This window comes from Hipposideros armiger, unplaced genomic scaffold (assembly GCF_001890085.2).
Source record: "Hipposideros armiger isolate ML-2016 unplaced genomic scaffold, ASM189008v1 scaffold_5, whole genome shotgun sequence".
Taxonomy (NCBI): domain Eukaryota; kingdom Metazoa; phylum Chordata; class Mammalia; order Chiroptera; family Hipposideridae; genus Hipposideros; species Hipposideros armiger.
The window spans coordinates 8,719,936-8,737,320 of NW_017731355.1; the positions used below are offsets into that span (position 1 = coordinate 8,719,936).

The window sequence follows — 17,385 nt, forward strand, 5'->3', positions numbered from 1 at the left end:
CTGACTCAGGAATCTGGTCTGTACTACCCCCCAGTCACAACCCCCAGTGCCGTGCTTCTGTCCTGTCTGCCAAGAGATCTGGGGGGGGGGGGGGGGGCTAGGCTTGCGCTGGATTAAGTTCATCAGGTTTGCAAAGTGCTGGAGCCATTTGTTGGTCCTCTTCTCTTGGCAAAGATGCTGTTACTCCAGCCAGTGACACTGAGGTGAACCAAGGATAAACCCATCATATGGGAATCGATACTAAGAATGTTCCACTGCAGGAACACACTGTGGTGTTTCCTATGAAGCAGATGGTAGGAGTTTATCAGAAGGCAAGGGTGTCCCCCATTAGGGACTCAGCCAAGGCATCCTAGTTCACAGCAGAAAACTAGAAGAAGCCAAACGTGGGCAGTCAGGCCCTGGGGAGGTGGCCAGACATCCTGAAGGACTGGGAGGAAGTCTAGTTTGCGAGGCAGGTGACAGCAGCAAGCATTTGTGTCCAGACTAGGAGTTACCTGGGCAGGGTCCACTCACAATGAGGTAAGGCATTAGGGAGATGCAGGTGAGATAGAGTAAACTGAGAGGGAATCCAGGAGGAGGTGGTACTTGGACGTTAAAGCAGGTGGCACTGCCAAAGGCTGTCTACAGATGCCGAGATGCTGGTTTCTGGGGACATGAGGGAGCTGTTAAGAACAAGGCAGGACTTGAAGTGTACTAAGCTGGCTGTGAAGACAGAGAATCAGTCACAGAGGCCCAAGGCAGAAGTCCAAGTTATCACAGCTTAGATGGAGCCCCGCTGGTAGCAGAGATGGCTTGATGTAGAGCCTGGGAGGGTTGGGTGGGGCTCCTGAAATCTTTTGAATACAAGATCAGAATTAATTGTAGGGACTGAGACAAAGCTAAAACCTTAAGTGAGGAGGAGGAAGGAACAGTCACTGGAAAGCGAGTAGGCCTGCCTGTGGGAGAATTGCCTTTCACATACATTGTGTTGGGTTTTCTTTATTTTCTTCAGCAGCTCTGGCAGATATAAGATTATTTTTAGTGCCCAGGGTTAATGGATTCATCCCATCTGGGACTCTCTACAATACTGCCATCTCTGTGCCCTTGGCTTAGACTAGATAACTTTATGAAGTTCCTTTGGTCGTGGTTGTAGCAACGTGGTACAAAGTCTCTGGAGTCAGACTCCCCGGCTTTCTATCCCAGCTCTATCCACCTCTCATGACTGTGTGGCCTTGGCTGGGTTCCTCAGCCTCTCTGTGCTGCAGTAGAAATGAAGAGGATGAAAATACCTTTCCCGCGGTGTAGTCCTGAGGGTTAAACGGGATGGTATGTAAAAGGTGTAGGACAGTGCCTGGCACATACTGCTCAGTAAGCTTTCCTGTTACAATCTAACTGGAAATAAAGTTCTTTAGGGAAGACTTTAGATGTTAACAGTCATTGTTACCTACTGGGTGGATGGTTCCATAACAAGGTTAAACCTAAAAAGTAAATACTGCAAAAAATCATTCCTATTTATTTGGCCTTATAAATCTTTAAAAAGCAAGATTTTTCTCAATAGAATTGACTTACAGTGAATTTTAGTGAAAGATTGCCCAACTTAGAGGTAGAAATTTGGGATATGAGTCCTTGCTGTACCCCTTCTGGCTTTGTGAGTTCTGGCAGTTTTTCCAGTGTCTCTTGCTTACTCTCCTTATCCATGAAAATTACCGGTCATGGGGACAACAGCCTACCTCACAGAATTATCGTGAGAATCACATGAGACGATAGACCAAAAGCATTTTTAAATAACAGGATGCCATGTGTTGGATATTTTTATTCCCTGGACACGAACCTACTGTAAGTAAGAAAAGGTTAGTTGTCTGTCGAGTTGGCAGGAGGAAACCATTCTGGAATTTAAAACTGCAATACAGTGAATTCACCCTAGCTGTGAATATTAATGTATTAAGGTTGCCAGGTGGGCCCCCAAACACAGACAAGTATACGGTCATTTCCAAGAACTCTTCAATCTCCTTCCTTCTGTGCCATTCTCTTAACAATAGCTAGATTGTGGTTTTGTTTTTTATTTCCTCTCTGCCCACACAGAGAACTCAGACCCCAACCCAGTGAATCCTTGCTATGATGGGAGCCACACATGTGACATGACAGCTCAGTGCCATCCAGGGACAGGTGTGGAATACACCTGTGAGTGCGCACCTGGGTACCATGGCGATGGAAGGAATTGTGTGGGTAAGAGCCATATGCTTTGTGTTCTTTCATGGGGTCCTCCAGTGCTCTACGTATAACAGACAAGTGCCTGTCTTCTTAATGATCGCCATTCATCAATGAGTTTAGCAGCTGTTAATGTAAAGAAGTGATTTATAAATGAAAGCATACTCTGGTTAGGTTTGAGAGGGCAGCTTAGAGGGTAGGTATTTGGGATGGGGACTGTGAAAAGATGTCTACTGCAATTCCTGGATAGCTTGAGTTCTTAAGGTTTTTTTTTAAAAGATTTTATTGGGGAATTGGGGGAGGGGAACAGTGTTGGGGAACTGGGGGAGGGGACCAGCCAAATTGTTGTTCTTCTTCACTCTTCATTGTGGAGGGTGCCAGTCGCCATCTGACTTCCCGTTGGAAGCTCATGGCCTCTAAGCTCAAGGTGCTGTGTTCAATCTTAGCTGCGGGTGGGCGTAGCCACCATCCCATACTGGAGTCAAACCCGGCAGCTTTGTTGTTAAGAGCACATGCTCTATCCACTGAGTCATCCGGGCAACAGCTCAGCTCAAGGTGCCGAGTTCAGTCTTAGTTGCAGATGGGCTTAGCCCACCATCAAACAGGCAGTCTTGTTGTTACACCAGCTGTGCCATCCTGCCACCTCTTGGCAGCTCAGTGACAGCTCAGCTCAGGTGCAGCGTCACTAGCCCATATGGGAATCGAACCAGTGGCCCTGTTGCTCAGAGCTCACGCTCTTAAGCCAATTCTTAACCAACTGAGCCACTCAGCTGGCCCCTGAGTTCTTAAGTTTTTTAAGTGTAAGTCTGTATTAAGTATTTCTTACATTTACTAAAAAGTATGTTTTCTGGCTATATTTAGATTTCAGACATTATGTTTCTTTCACCTATTATGTCCCAAAAAACAGCAGTAGAAATTTACATGTTAAAAGAAAAATTGTTATAGTGTTTTTTCATTTAAATGTTCAGCATGTTTAAAGAATTCTCAGAATATTTGAATATTTGTTCAAAATATATCTCTCTGTGGCTTATACTTAAATGACCTGAAATATACGTTTGTTGTTCATGATGATCTGCAACATGCATCCATATTTCGTATTTAAAAATCCTACATTTCAACTCCTATTTTGTCCACCAATTGTTAGTCCCATTGAAGCCTCATAGGGTAAGAAAAGATTGAGTTTTTAGAGCGTCCACTTGTGGGACTCTTGATTGAAGCAGCACTTTTCTGTTCATATTTCCTAGATTTAAATGAATGTGCAACCGGCTTCCATCGCTGTGGCCCCAACTCTGTGTGTATCAACTTACCGGGAAGATATACGTGTGAATGCCGGAATGGCTACGAGTTTGCAGACGACCAGCACACTTGCATCTGTGAGTGCCAAACTCATTCCTCTTTTTGGCCAAAATGATGCTGAATCTTTGATTCATTAATATTTCCACTTTTGTACAGAAGCTCTGCTGTGTGGTTTTCTAGAAAACAGAAAATTCTCATTGAAATAACCCAAAGCTATGGCTCAGTCCAGTCCTGGTTTTTTGTTTTGTTTTGGTTTGGTTTTTGTTGTTTTTCTCTAAATAGATATTTTTGGTGTTGAGTGTTTGAAGGATGTTCACCTCAGTTGGGATTCCTGTGTGTCTTGGTATTTGGCCCAATAATGTAACAAGACTATGAACCTCTTTAATAAATAACAACAGCTCTAGGTGGAGGTCAGATATTTCTCAAATTAGAGTGAAATGGATTTGTAATTCAAAGATAGTTGTCCCACTTGACCAGCCAAAGAGCTCCATCTATAATAAATACACCATTTCTAGAGTTCCAAAAAAAATGCTTTGGACCTAAAAGTGGATCCAAAAGAACTAGAATTCCAAGTTCACCCCATTGGTAGAGCTAGGTGATATTAGGTGATATTAATTCAGTGGGATGAAAAAGTAGCAGTGATCGTAGAGACTGTGTATGTGTGCACCAGTTTGGGGAGTTACCAACTTTAAACAAAGACTATTTTGATGATTGATCTTCATGCCTAGTGTTTTAAACCCAAACCCAGATTATTTGCATATACACCATCTAGTGACCTTATTAAAATTCAGATTCTGATTCCCTGGTTCTGGGCCGGGGCCTGGGAATCTGCATTCCTTATAAGCCTCCAGATGTCCCGATGCTGCTGATGTGCACATCACACTGTGAAGAGCAAGCCTCACCCATTTGTAGACTTGAACTCTTGAACATCCTTGCCTTCTTCTCTTTCTAGTGGTTGCCCCGCCTCCCAACCCCTGTGAGGATGGCAGCCATACCTGTGCTCCTGCTGACCAGGCCCGGTGCGTTCACCACGGAGGCAGCACGTTCAGCTGCACCTGCCTGCCTGGTTATGCTGGCAACGGACAGCAGTGTGCCGGTGAGTACCTGCAGCTCAGCCTCAGCGACTGTGGACAGTCACCTTGGACGCACATCCCCACATAGCCAGGACCTCTCTCAGAAAGGGCCCCTCCCTTCCTTTGACTCACACAGCCTTGGAATTGCCAAAAGAGAAAGAGGAAGGGTGTCCTCTGAGTCAGAAAGGGTGCTTTCCCTTGGATTAGATTGTTGAGCATATATGGTTGTCCTTCGTGGAAACATGCCTGGAGCACTGGGGAGCCACTGTCAGCCTGTAACCTTCTGTTCCCTGGAGCCTCATACAGGCTGGAGGAACTCAGGGAAAGTCATAGGTTCTCCTGTTAGGATGTCTCCATCTTTCAGTCTCTTTGGTTATTGGCTTAATTCAGCGCTTCCAGTCATGCCTAATTTTTAGTTGCTATTCCCCTGCTTGAAGCGATAGTTTAAGCTATATCTAAACATACATATAATTCTTTCTCTGTTTTTCCCCCTCTCTTCTCTCTCTGTGGAGAGGGAGAGCGATAGATAGATAGATAAACTCCACAGATATAAAATGATATTAACGCATACCTAAGTACATAAAATTTTTCTCCCAGAAATCGAACTACTTTTAAGACTTCATACAGCATTTCATAAAATCATTAAACCAGAATGAAGGATTAACTATTTGAATTTAACTTAGAAATAATGTGTGAGGTGGTTACTGAGTGAGGTGGTTACTGAAAATCTAGGCATAATACTCTGGGTATAAATCATCATGAAACTGGGATTAGTAGTATTTTAATCTAGAAATTATTCCATGTAAATCTATATAATCCACTGAAGGTTTTCAAAATGTACCCAGTGGCATGTGATTGAATTGAAACTCAAGTTCATGGTGTCTGTCCATCAGTAGAACACACAAATTATGGTGAAATGAGACACTGGGAGTGAGAGAGTGGTGGGGAAAGGGTTTGGAATGGAAAAGGGTCTATCTTAGGAACATAAACCTAAACAGCAGACTTCTTCCAACTCCTTGAGTTGCTGCCTCCATCTGCCACCGTACACCTGGGCCCATTGGGCTGATTTGCTAAGAACAGCCTTAGAACTCCTGCGAGCCTCGTAACAGATCTAAATAGCCTGCCCCTCACTCCTCACCAGAGGTTTGACTCTTGTCCTTCTCCCTTGTCCTTGTTCCTTTTCCTGTTGGTTTCAGCAGCACAGACTGACTGGACCAGCAGGCTGAAGCCATATATTACTGACCAAATGTGTCAGGGCAGCACAGCCCTCCACTCCTTTCTAGGTGTGGCGGGCTCTTTGGTATCACCTGAACCTTGCTCTTTAGTCAATTAACGTTCCCACTTCTGTACAGAAGCTTTGTTTATGGTTTTCTTGAAAACGCGGTTTATATTGAAATGACCCAAAGCTGTGCCTCTTAGTTCATACCTGCCCCCCTGCAAAAAACACCTGCAGCTTTAAACAGAGCTCAAGTGTTTCTCTAATTAGAATGAGGTAGATCTGTAATTGACAGATGCTTGTCACACTTAACCAGCCAGAGCGCTCCGTCTGTAATCGATACTCTCTTTACAGATGGGGGTACCCTCTACAGGTATGGGGGGTCAGGGTGTGGAGCACAGACTCCTTGTTTCTGTTAAACCCCACAGTGGGAATAATGCTTTTTCTACCCTTGTGGAACTTATCATTCACTTTGATTTAACACACTATTGATTTCTAAGAAATGCAAATGCATAGGAAAAAAAAATCTTGTCAGTAGAATTTCATATTTAAACATCTGGCTGCTCAGGTCAGCAGAGATGGTGTTTGTAAAGTATTTAATTCCTTAGGTCTTTAGTTTAAAGCAAAGAAGTTGAAACTAATTGCAGCCTAGATGTGATGAGTGTTAATCATTCATCAGAATGTTAATTGAGGTTAAATGCTTCTTGCCCTAATCCCATCTAGGATCGTTCTCCCTCCCTTCTTTTAACTTCTAGTCTGTTCTATAAGACTTGGGTTACCTCTCTGGTTCTCTGCTTTTAGAATTCTCTCTGGAACCCACAAACTTAAAGATATGGGGAACCCCTCACTTGCTTCCCCAGTGTGTTAGTTATCTATTGCTGCATAACAGATCGCCCCCAAATGTAGCAGCTTAGAACAATACATGCCTGTTATCTATAGGTCAGAGACATGGGGGTGGCTTAGGTGGGTCCTCTGCTTTAGGACCCTCACAAGTCTGCAATCAAGGGGTCTGGCAGGCTTGCCGCCTCATCCGATGGACCAACTGGGGAAAGAGCCTCGCATGCTTATTGGCAGGATTCAGTTCCTTGAGGACTGTTGGACTGAGAGCCTCAGGTTTTTGCTGGCTGTGGCCTGGAGGTGACATCAGCTTCTTGCCACACGGATCTCTCCAACACAGTAGATTCCTTCATCAAAGCCAGTGGCAGGCAGCACATCTGTTAGCAAGATGGAAGCTATAATCACAAAAATGACATCCCCTCAATATGGCTTTTGTGTATTGGTGAGAAGCAAGGTACTCTGGGAAAGGGGATCACACTAGACTGTGAATACCAGGAGGTAGGGATCTCTGGGGCTATCTTAGAGGCTGCCTCCCACTGTCAGTTACCATATGATTATCTTCCAAGCTTTCAGACTGTGTGGTGCTAGAGAAGGAAGAGTCATTTTCCTAGTGACCTGTGCCGCCATGCGTAAATCAGGCTGGGCTAGTCATGAAGGTGACTTGCAGGATAAGCCTATTGTGTGTGTGTGCTTGTGTATATGTGTGTGTGTGTGTGTGTGTGTGTGCGCACATGTGTGCATATTTAAAGGCATGCCACAGTGTGCATGCATCCATGACTATACAGATAGAGAAAACAGAGAAAAATAGAGATGAAGCCTCTGTTCTGTGGAAAGTGTGCATTCTTGAAGCACACATATTTTCTTTTTATTCCATCAAACCAGCAGTAAAAGGGTGTGTGAGTTTTTCTCCAGCCAGTTTTTTTTACAAACCAGGTTCCCTGGAGAGGCTGCACTTGGCTTTGGGCTCTCAATCTACTCTTAGTCACTAGCGGGAATTACTTTATCCAAGTAGAGTTAAATCGTTCCTAGCCTCCCTCAGTCTGGATGGATTTCAGCCCCGTATTAGTATGAGCTGGATATTTCTCAGGCATGTTTGTTCTTACAGATTTTTGGTGACTTCTTGCCTGTTGCCAAAGCAGATTGCTTTGAGTTGGGACCTTTCCAGGGAGGAGCAAGTGTGAATTGAGGAACTGGGTTCCAGATGGCCTGTTTCCCAGAGCCATCGCTGCTCAGGAGGGTTATGAGGGGTGGTACTTACATTATTCTCTCTCAGGTTTCCTGTTCTAAGAATATGATGTTGGGTGAGGTATGGTAAAGCTGGTATAGCCACAGGAGAAGAGAATAAGGCTTAAGAGGAAGAAGTATATTATACTCATAGGTCCCAGAGAGGCGGTCATCGTGTGCCTCGCAGGTTCACACAGGGCCACACCCAGCCGGGTGGGGCGTGAGAACTTGTGGGCCGGAGCCTTTATTGGGGTCCAGAGTGGGATGGAGGTTAATTGGCACCAGGAAATTTCACTGTGTGGTTCGAAGGCAAACCAGGTAGGGGTGGGGGGAGTTAGGGAGAGGGAGAAGCTACGGTCTAGTCTGGTGGTTGAGTTTGTTGCGAAGGGATTTCAGCTGGTTTTGGGTGTGGGTTCAGATTTATGGCACTGAGAAGAATGCGGAAGCACCAAAGCATGGACTAAAAATGGAGGATTTTTAACACACTTTCCAAAAAACAGGTTTTTGCCAGCTTAATAGATGACAGAATGGAGAATTAGGCTGAGATTGTGCCATCATTTATTATCTCAATGGTAAAGGAGCTCTACTACGCCTCGAACTTTGTTGACCTCAATATTCTAAGAGCCCCTAAAGCCCCTTGACAGTGCTTGAGCATAAATACAGCCCCCTCGCCAACGGTATAACAAGGAAAGCTCCTGCCTCACCCAGGGGCTGCAAGTCCACACTTTCTCGCCTGACATCCTGTGAAATAGGGAAGAGTTATTCTTTACACAAAAGCTCCAGTTCCCCCAAAACTCCCCTCGGTGTTTGCACTCCTGAGTGGGGACTGTCGTCTGCTCTGAGCTCAGGCCCTGGAGTGGCTGACCAGACTCGGTTTCTTTTGTAGCGCAAGGTCCTCCAAGGGTGTCAGGGACAGCGCTTCAGTGAGCCTTAACCTTCTCTAAATTTTGGGGGACGGGCTTCTCACGAGTGGTGCTTTTAGTCTCCTCGGGGACTTCCTTCCTAATGGTCATTTATAACAGTTACTGTCTCCCCGTGACTCTAGTGTCCGGGGAGGTGGCTGCTCTTTCGGGTCTGATCAGAATTCTAGGCCATGGGCGTGAAGAACATAAGTAACTTCGTAGCTCCGGAGAGTCCCCACTCTCTTAGTTTAAAAATAATTACAAGACGCTGATCCATGACTTCTAGAAATAGGCCCTGTGTCTCAGGAATTCCTGCTTCCTGTCATTGCCTGGGTTCCTGTGACCATGAGAAGTACTTTTAGCATATGTATTTTGAATAGATTTAATTTCCTGCATTTGGCTGGATGTTAATTTTCACAGCTTTGGTTTTATAGCCAACTTTACAGCCTCTTCCAGGCTTAAGGAACTGGATGGTCACCAGCTTTGCCCAACTGGGCATTTGAATTGTGCTTTAGAAGAGACAGAGTGCCAACCTCAAGGCTAATTAAATATGACAATATAGAACTCACATTCATTAGATTGGAGATAGTTTTGGTTACTGTTTTCATTTGGTTTATTTGGGGTTTGAGTAGCCTTGTTTGCTTCTAACCTTGCAGATGAATTTATAACTACATTTCTGCCTTCGTAGGTGAAAGGAAGGTGACCATGGAGGCTGACTGCTCATCTGGGCAGAGCCTTTCTGGGTGGCATTAAGCTTGGTTGTGTCGAGCATTCAGGATGTTTTTGGACTTAAGGGAGCTAATTTATGTTGACTAATCTCCCTCGAGACTGAGGATAAACAGAATGGTAATTTGCTAATAACAATGTAAGAGGTTCCTCTCCTGTGAACAGAAGGTCTGTGTTGAATGTCCCATGTATCCGCTTACTGGTACCTAGGAAGGTCCCTTAGTCATGGGCAGGTGACTCAGTGAGCATGTTGTCACAGTCAGGGTGGCACTGATAACCCTAGAAGAGATTCCATCTGGGTCACAGGCGGCTGGGGGAGGAGCCACCTCTGTCCCCAGCTGATTCACATCAAAGTCAGGGCCATAAGTCTCTGGCTTCCTGGGTCCCACTGGCCCTGCCCTGGGGCGGAACCGATTGTTGCAGTTCACCCCTCCTGGAACTCCTGTTTTCCAGGTTTCACACTGGTCATCTCATCCCATGTTTTTTTCCTATTCACACATTTTGAAAGTAGTTTTTGGATGTTATTGTGGACATGACTACTTTATTTTCAGTGGAGCCTAGATCAGACCTACACCCTTATCCTCTTCTTGCTTGGGAGGACTTCCTGTCTCTGAAGATAGCCAGTCTCAACCGCTGGGCATTAGTTTGAATAGTTAGACTCAGAGGTGGCTTTCTTTGTGGTTGTTGTTTAGTTCGTGTGTGTTGTGGGGGGTGGGGGAAGGGAGTTGAGTGCCTTATTGTCAACATGTACTGATTTTAGTAAATAAAAGGAATATTAGTTGGCTTTTGTTTGAAGTTTCAAGATGCTATAGTTTTGAGATGTATGAAAATTATCCCTCATGGTACTGTGAGAACTATTTGTACTTATAAGCTTGATAAACTTATAATGATAGTAACTTATAATGATAATGATAAACTTATAATGATAAACTGCTGTTTCAAAACCCCTGATATTTTTCTTATACTTTGCTATTTTTTTTTTAAAGTGGAAAGTAAAGAAAATTTCTGATTAACAGGGCATTCTAGATAGTAGGACTCTGATTAAACAAGACTGAATGTCCTTCTAACTTAGCTGAAAGAGTATTTAGCGCCTCATGGCTTCTCTGCATTTGTAAGCCAGTGCCATAGGGAGACAGCGCCAACAATGAAAGGAAAAAACTATTGTTACATATATTTATTATAGTGTACTCAAAGGAAATGATATCTAGTCTAAAGGTTAGTTCAAAGGTAATAGCTTCCTGGAATTCACTGTAGATGAAAGATGCTCTAGAAATATACTGCAGGATGTATTTTTCTGAGTGACCACCGTTGGAGTTCTCCACTGAGCCTTCTTGGTCTAATGGGTTAATTCACGTGTCCCTAGACTCCGTGCTGTTACGCTTGCCTTTAGGTCAGCATGTTTCTGCTCACGCCCAAAGGTCTTCTGAAGTTGATCCCCCATCATTGATCCACGTGCACTAAGGCCGTATAGTAGCACAGATCAAGTGCAGTGAAGTCATGCTGTCCTGCCTTTCCTCCCTCCCTTTCTGTCCCTGTTCTGACCTCTGCAGATGTTGATGAATGTGCGGAAAACAGATGTCACCCCTCGGCTACCTGCTACAATACCCCTGGTTCCTTCTCCTGCCGCTGCCAAGCTGGCTATCACGGGGATGGACTTCAGTGCACACTTGGTAAGGTTCGGAAGGCCAGCTTAGGATAGAGAACCCCTGGCTCGTTCAGCGCTGTTTTCCTACAGTACTTCAGCCCACTCTCGAGTTATCTAGGTCTGAGGCCTGACTGGATCTTCCAGGATCTAGATTTTTTTCCTTCAGTTCCATCCAGCTGCCCAGTTTACGGATAGTTCACTGGCAGTTAGCATTCTGGGAGGCCCAGTGTGTGACCCATCCATTGTCCCACCTAGTAGCAATTCTGGTTAACTGCCCTAGTGATCTGTTTTGCCTTGTAAGTGCGATTTAGATGAAGCATTGAGATTAAGTTTACTGAACAGAAGTCATAGGCACTAGTGAGCTGGGAGCAAGGTCCTACGTGACTGCTCCAGGAGAACTTGCAATCTAGTGACAGCCATTGACCTGGAGCTGCTCAGACTTCAACTCTGGACCTCAGAGGATGAGCAGAGGGTTGTTTTCTCCAGAGTCTCTTGGGATGTTTGGACAGAAGCCACGGTTGCTCTTCATTTTATCCAGACAGCAACAGGAGCCTGTGGGCTGAGGGGAGTGGCTGTTTTATGGTATTGTCAGCTAGGGACTTCTAGGGTGAACCGTGAGAATTAGAGAGATACTAGTAGACAATGGCAGAGCTAAAATAAGAATTCCGGACTCCAAAATCCCAGCGCTTTGCTATTTTCTCCATGTTATGCTGTCATCTAGCTACAGGTGGAAACACCTCAGACAGGAGACTTTGAGGTTGGCTGGTAAAAGTGGGTGGGTTGCGATGCCTTTTGTTCCGCCCTTGTATCTCCTCTTCCCTGGCCCCGTAGCCCCCACCTCAGGACTGAAGCCCTGTGAACACCAGCAGCGCAATGCTCAGGCTCAACACACCTATCCCGGTTCCCGGATCCACATCCCACAGTGTGACGAGCAGGGCAACTTCCTGCCGCTGCAGTGTCATGGCAGCACCGGCTTCTGCTGGTGCGTGGACCCTGACGGTCATGAAGTCCCTGGGACCCGGACTCCGCCTGGCTCCACTCCACCTCACTGTGGACCACCAGGTGAGCCAAACAGGGGAGAAACTGTGTTCCAGGTTAGGCCTGGGCTTGAGAAACAGAATGGCGCAGATTGTGGGGTAGATTATAACCCCTGCCCAGACCATGCAGACTCAGGGTGGATCCCTGTTCTGCTTCCTAGGAACACTTGGAGGACATGTGCATACCTCTATGCACATTCACGTTACAGGAACATAGAGACATACACATAGGACATATGCGTTAACTGTTCCTCACTGGACACCAGCCTCGTAGCCCTCATAGAGTACAAGACTAGAAGTTGAGATTGAGCGGGCAGGTTAGGCTGAGGCTATTGCCCTAGATCTATTACGGCAGCTTAGAGGAGATGTTAAGACGTCAGGGCCAGAGGATCTTGCTGGCCCAGCCTTTTGCCCAAAAGGATAACTGCCTTCCCATATAACTTTAGTCACTTAACTCTGCCTTCTGAATTGCAGGAAACAGTCTAAAGGCTGTTTTAATATCAATAAGAAAATAAGTATGTCACTTGTGGGTGGACCCTGCTAGTTTGCTCTGTGCTACTAGCCCAGTCCTCTCTGACGGGCCCAAGATGCCCATGGGTCCGTGGGTCCTCATCACTCTTGCCCCAGCCTCCTCTAGAAGTGACGCAGGACCCTGTTTTGTTAACCTGTGTGATCTGAGATGCTGATGACACGTCTATCACTGAGCACTCCCCGTCCGGATGACGCATGGTTATCAAGTGCTCACAAGTTCACGCCAACTGCAGGTGGCCATGGCAAGTTTCTGCTCCTTGCTGAACTGTTCAGCGATGGGAAGATCTTTTTTTATATATATATATATATAAAGAACTTTATTATGAAGAACGTATGATTGGTTTGATACTGTTTTAGCCAGACTAATTCCTGTACCCATGAGCTTGTTATTCCAAGATCCATTTTTATTATTGAAAAGGGTTCCATAAATGCTTTCATGTGTGTGAGTATGAAGAGCTGGATAATTACCACCAGTTTTAATCCTTTTAATAATATTGTTACGGCCAAGGCATCAGTGATTCTAAGATTCACATAGGTAAAAATTGGTAATGCTTAATCTAGATGTATACCCTTGTTTCCACGGTGACACTCCTAGTTCCTCTATCCCTTTTTATTTTTAGGAAAAGATATTGAGGTCCAAAAAAAAGAGTGAAAAATCCTGTTTCACTCATGCCTACTCTTTAAAAAGCCTTGGTTCTAACTCCAGCTGGGATTTGAAGAAATCAGATGGTTGGGAGTTGCCTTAAGGGCATGGTTCAGAATTCTAGTTCAATTTATTGGGACATCCATGTGTTAAGGACAGTGATTCAAAAGGGCGCCAAGAGAATGAGAAGTTAATGACTCAAAGAGGGACATATTCTGTGCAGACTTTTTCCCATGGCCCAGATTTCCGTCTTGGAGCTGGTTTGGCCTTGGCTGCCATTGCCGACTAGTCTCATCTGCATAATGGGGTCAGCCTGAAGGGGGAGAGAACACACTCTGCTCAACATTTCAAAATATTTAAACCTTGCCAACCAGAAACAGAAGAGCAATAAATCCGTGGTTGGATTGAGAAGTAGCTTCACATAGTAAGGAGTGAGAGGGATGCCCACGTGTGAGTGATGGGAGGTGCCCGTTTCCCAGAAGCTGACTGTGCTGTGTGTCCTCATTCCAAACAGACACGAGCCTCATTGGGTGGTGCCCTGAACCAAGAAAGGACCCTCTGAATTTGGAATGTGGACCAGGGGTGGTGGTGGGAACTTTTCCAGGGAATCCCACCTTGCGATGGATGGCGAGTGTTTGAGGGAGTGGCATTTCCCGCTCTCTCCTGGTTCTTTGAGACACATCTGGATGAGGAAATCAGGCTTTCCTTCTCCATGAGGTCTTAGAAAGCGCTTTGCTTCCCATGGGTCATGAGCTAAGGAGACAGCCTGAAGGGCAGCCACCTCCTCCAAACCTGGTGAGTCTTATAGTTGAGCTAATTGGGTTTGAGCTCTGAGGATTTTATTCACCATCTTCCTGCTTTCCTACAGGAATTGTAGGTGCTAGAGCCCAACTGTAATGTTTCCAACTTGGTTCTTTGAAGACGTTGGAGGCTTTGACCAAAGGAATGACATGAAATGACTTGGTTTTAAAGGGACTCTTCCAGCTGCTGGTTTTTACACTGGGTGGGGGTGGGGGGAGAGGGTGGAAGCGGGGAAACCAGTAAGAAGGTATTGTAGTAATCCTGGAATGAGACGACGGGGCTTGGCCCAGGGTAACAGGAGTGGATGTGGTGAGAAGTGAAGATATTCTGAATGTATTTTGAAGGTACAGCTGACACACCCTGACACATAGAAAGTGAGAGAAAGAAAAGAGTCAAAGACAATTGGGCCTGAGCCATGGAAATATGGAGGTGCAATGTACTCATAAGGAAAAGTCGAGGGCAGAGCAGCTTTGATGGGGGAAAGCAGGGGCCGTTTTTTTTTGTGAGTTCTCTGCGATTTCTGTTATACATTCAAATGGTGATATCAAGTAGCTATTGATACTTGGCTGTATGAGTCTATAGACCATAGGCTTTGAATTGCAGGAAGTAAATAGAAAGTGCTTCTCCTTTTTTAAGTCCCTTTAGGCAATCGTACCATAGATGACTGTACAAGTTATTTGAGGAGCTGTAGCAGAATCCTCTCAGACAGAGAACTGCTGTGTTTGGGACAGAGCTTCGATAGCCTTGTGGAAGCTGACTGGAGTAAACTGCAGGTGGAGAAACTGCTCCGCAAGAGAAGCTAACGGGAGTTTAAGCATGGTGGTGAGCTGCGAGGGAGGAAGACAGGGGGAGGAGCTGGAGAAAGGAGCCAGCAACATGGCAGGAAGCTGGAGCCCATAGAAAAGAGGCAGCTTTGAGATAATCTCAGGAGCAGGGTAACCAAAGGACGTCCAGGAACTGGAGTGTCAAAACAGTATCAAGTTGTTTGCCACCACCTCCACTCTGCTCACATATACCCATTACCATACGTTATACTTTCAGATATGGACAGATACTGAAGGCCATGTAAGTAGGGCATTCAGCAATACTTACCCTTTTTTTTAGATTTTTTTTTTTTTTAATATTGGGGAATTGAGTGGAACAGTGGTGGGGAATTGGGGAAGGGGAACAGCCAAATTGTTGTCCTTTAATCTTAGTTGTGGAGGGCACAGCTAACGCAGCTCCAAGTCCAGTCGCCACCTGGCTGCCTGTCAGTCAACCATCACCAGCTCGCAGCCACTCAGCTCAAGGTGCCGTGTTCAATATTAGTTGCGTGTAGGCATAGCCCACCATCCCATGCGGGAGTCGAACCGGCCACCTTGTTGTTAGGAGCACGTGCTCTCACCAGCTGAGCCATTCAGCCACCTGTTGGCAGCTCAGTGGCAGCTCAGCTTGGGCGCAGCTCACTGGCCCATGTGGGAATTGAACCGGCGACCCTGTTACTCAGAGCTTGCACTCTTGAGCAAGGTCTTAGCCAACTGAGCCACTTGGCCGGCCCCAGCAGTACTTTCTAAGATGCACACTAGCCAGTCTCAAGATAATCCTCTCAAATGCAGGTCCTGGAGTTTGAATCAAATGGGAAAGAATAAATATTTGCTTTAAGCATCATGTAAGTCACTGAACCCCCAAAGCCCCACAAGTGTTGTTAGCAGATATGCCCTGGGCCCCAGGCGGAGTGGTCTGCATGGGCCTCTTCTCTCCTGAGGTCATCCCCCTTCCCAGGCTGAGCAAGCCCTGCACCCCTGATCTTACTGCTTCCTCTTGTTCTTTCCTGATGTGGTGGGGGCTTGATGACAAACCCTTCTGGCGTGGGAAGACAGGAGCATCAGGATGACCCCCTCCTCCTGACTCCTGTGAACTTCTTAAGAGCACTGACTGCTCCGCTCCAGTTCAGGGACTTGGCCGAGGCTTCCTTAATGGACGCGAGGAGGAGGAAGGCCAGCAGGCCAGGCACGGGGATCTTGAACTACATGCTGCATTGTCCTTGGCTCACAATCAAAGGTTTTTTTGTCCCATCTGCTCAGAGCCCACCCAGAGGCCCCGGACCGTCTGTGAGCGCTGGAGGGAAAACCTGCTGGAGCACTATGGCGGCACGCCCAGGGACGACCAGTACGTGCCCCAGTGCGATGACCTGGGCCACTTCACCCCCCTGCAGTGCCATGGGAAGAGTGACTTCTGCTGGTGTGTGGACAAAGACGGCCGAGAGGTGCAAGGCACCCGCTCCCAGCCAGGCAGCACCCCTGCATGTAAGCAACCAGGGGCAGCCCTCCCTCACCCCGGCTGCATCTGAGGTTTCTCATGAGGGGGGCTGCCAGCTGTGCGTGGAGGTGGGCAAACAAGGGGTCGACAAGTCCAGTGAAAGAAGTCACTACTGTGCTGTTGATTTATAATCTGGTCCACCCAAGACCCCAATTTGGATTTGTTTGGTTTTGTGATTAGCAGTTTCTGTAATTGGCACATATGGAACCCAGTACAGCATGCAGTTACTCCCCTTCCCCAGCCCAGGGTGAAAGGGGACGCGTGTCACCCTAGGGCCCCAAAGAGAAGCTGACACAATACTGGCTCTAGTTTAAAGAAAAAAAACAAAAAAACAAAAACCTGCTTTGTTCAGGGGGAAATGTGTTATTGTCTTCCTCCCTAGTAATTGGCAGTGATTTACATAATTGATCCTTGGGAAAAAAAAATCCTAGAAATTAGAATTTCTTTTAAGGAACATCTGGAGAACATCTGTCTAGGATAAAGAACTTTTGATGTCTTTGGAGGCTCTTGTGTGTGGGAAAGTTTCTCCTCTCCCCCAACCCACCGTTTCCTTTCCTCTCTGCTCCTCACACCTTCCTCTTTCCCACGGCAGGTATACCCACAGTTGCTCCACCCATGATCCGGCCCACGCCCAGGCCTGACGTGACCCCTCCGTCCGTGGGCACCTTCCTGCTCTATGCCCAGGGCCAGCAAATTGGCCACTTGCCCCTCAATGGTACCCGGCTTCAGAAGGACTCGGCCAAGACCCTGCTGTCACTGCATGTAAAGTGTTCTCCTGTGGGGGTGGAGCTGCCTCTCCGAGGCCTTCAGATCTGGGCAAGGGCTTGGGTGGAGGGAGGTCCTGGAGGGTTCCTGGGCTGCAGTGTCTATACGGGTCTGTGTGTATAGGGGCCTGCCACCAGCAACGCAGGAAGTAAGGCTCTCCGTTGCCAGGTCATGTCTGACTGACCAAGGCCGCTTTCCCCGTTT

At 46.4% G+C, this 17,385-nt stretch overlaps 1 protein-coding gene across 1 annotated transcript in view; it reads left to right on the forward strand.

Moving 5' to 3' along the window:
* Positions 1-17,385, forward strand: part of NID2 (nidogen 2) — a 71,174-nt gene that overhangs the window by 38,690 nt on the left and 15,099 nt on the right. The window contains exons 9-15 of the mRNA XM_019646164.1: positions 2,062-2,205; positions 3,432-3,560; positions 4,436-4,579; positions 11,012-11,131; positions 11,938-12,168; positions 16,182-16,403; positions 17,009-17,178. Of these exons, the coding sequence (XP_019501709.1) occupies positions 2,062-2,205; positions 3,432-3,560; positions 4,436-4,579; positions 11,012-11,131; positions 11,938-12,168; positions 16,182-16,403; positions 17,009-17,178 (1,160 nt within the window). The remainder of the gene's footprint in view (positions 1-2,061; positions 2,206-3,431; positions 3,561-4,435; positions 4,580-11,011; positions 11,132-11,937; positions 12,169-16,181; positions 16,404-17,008; positions 17,179-17,385) is intronic.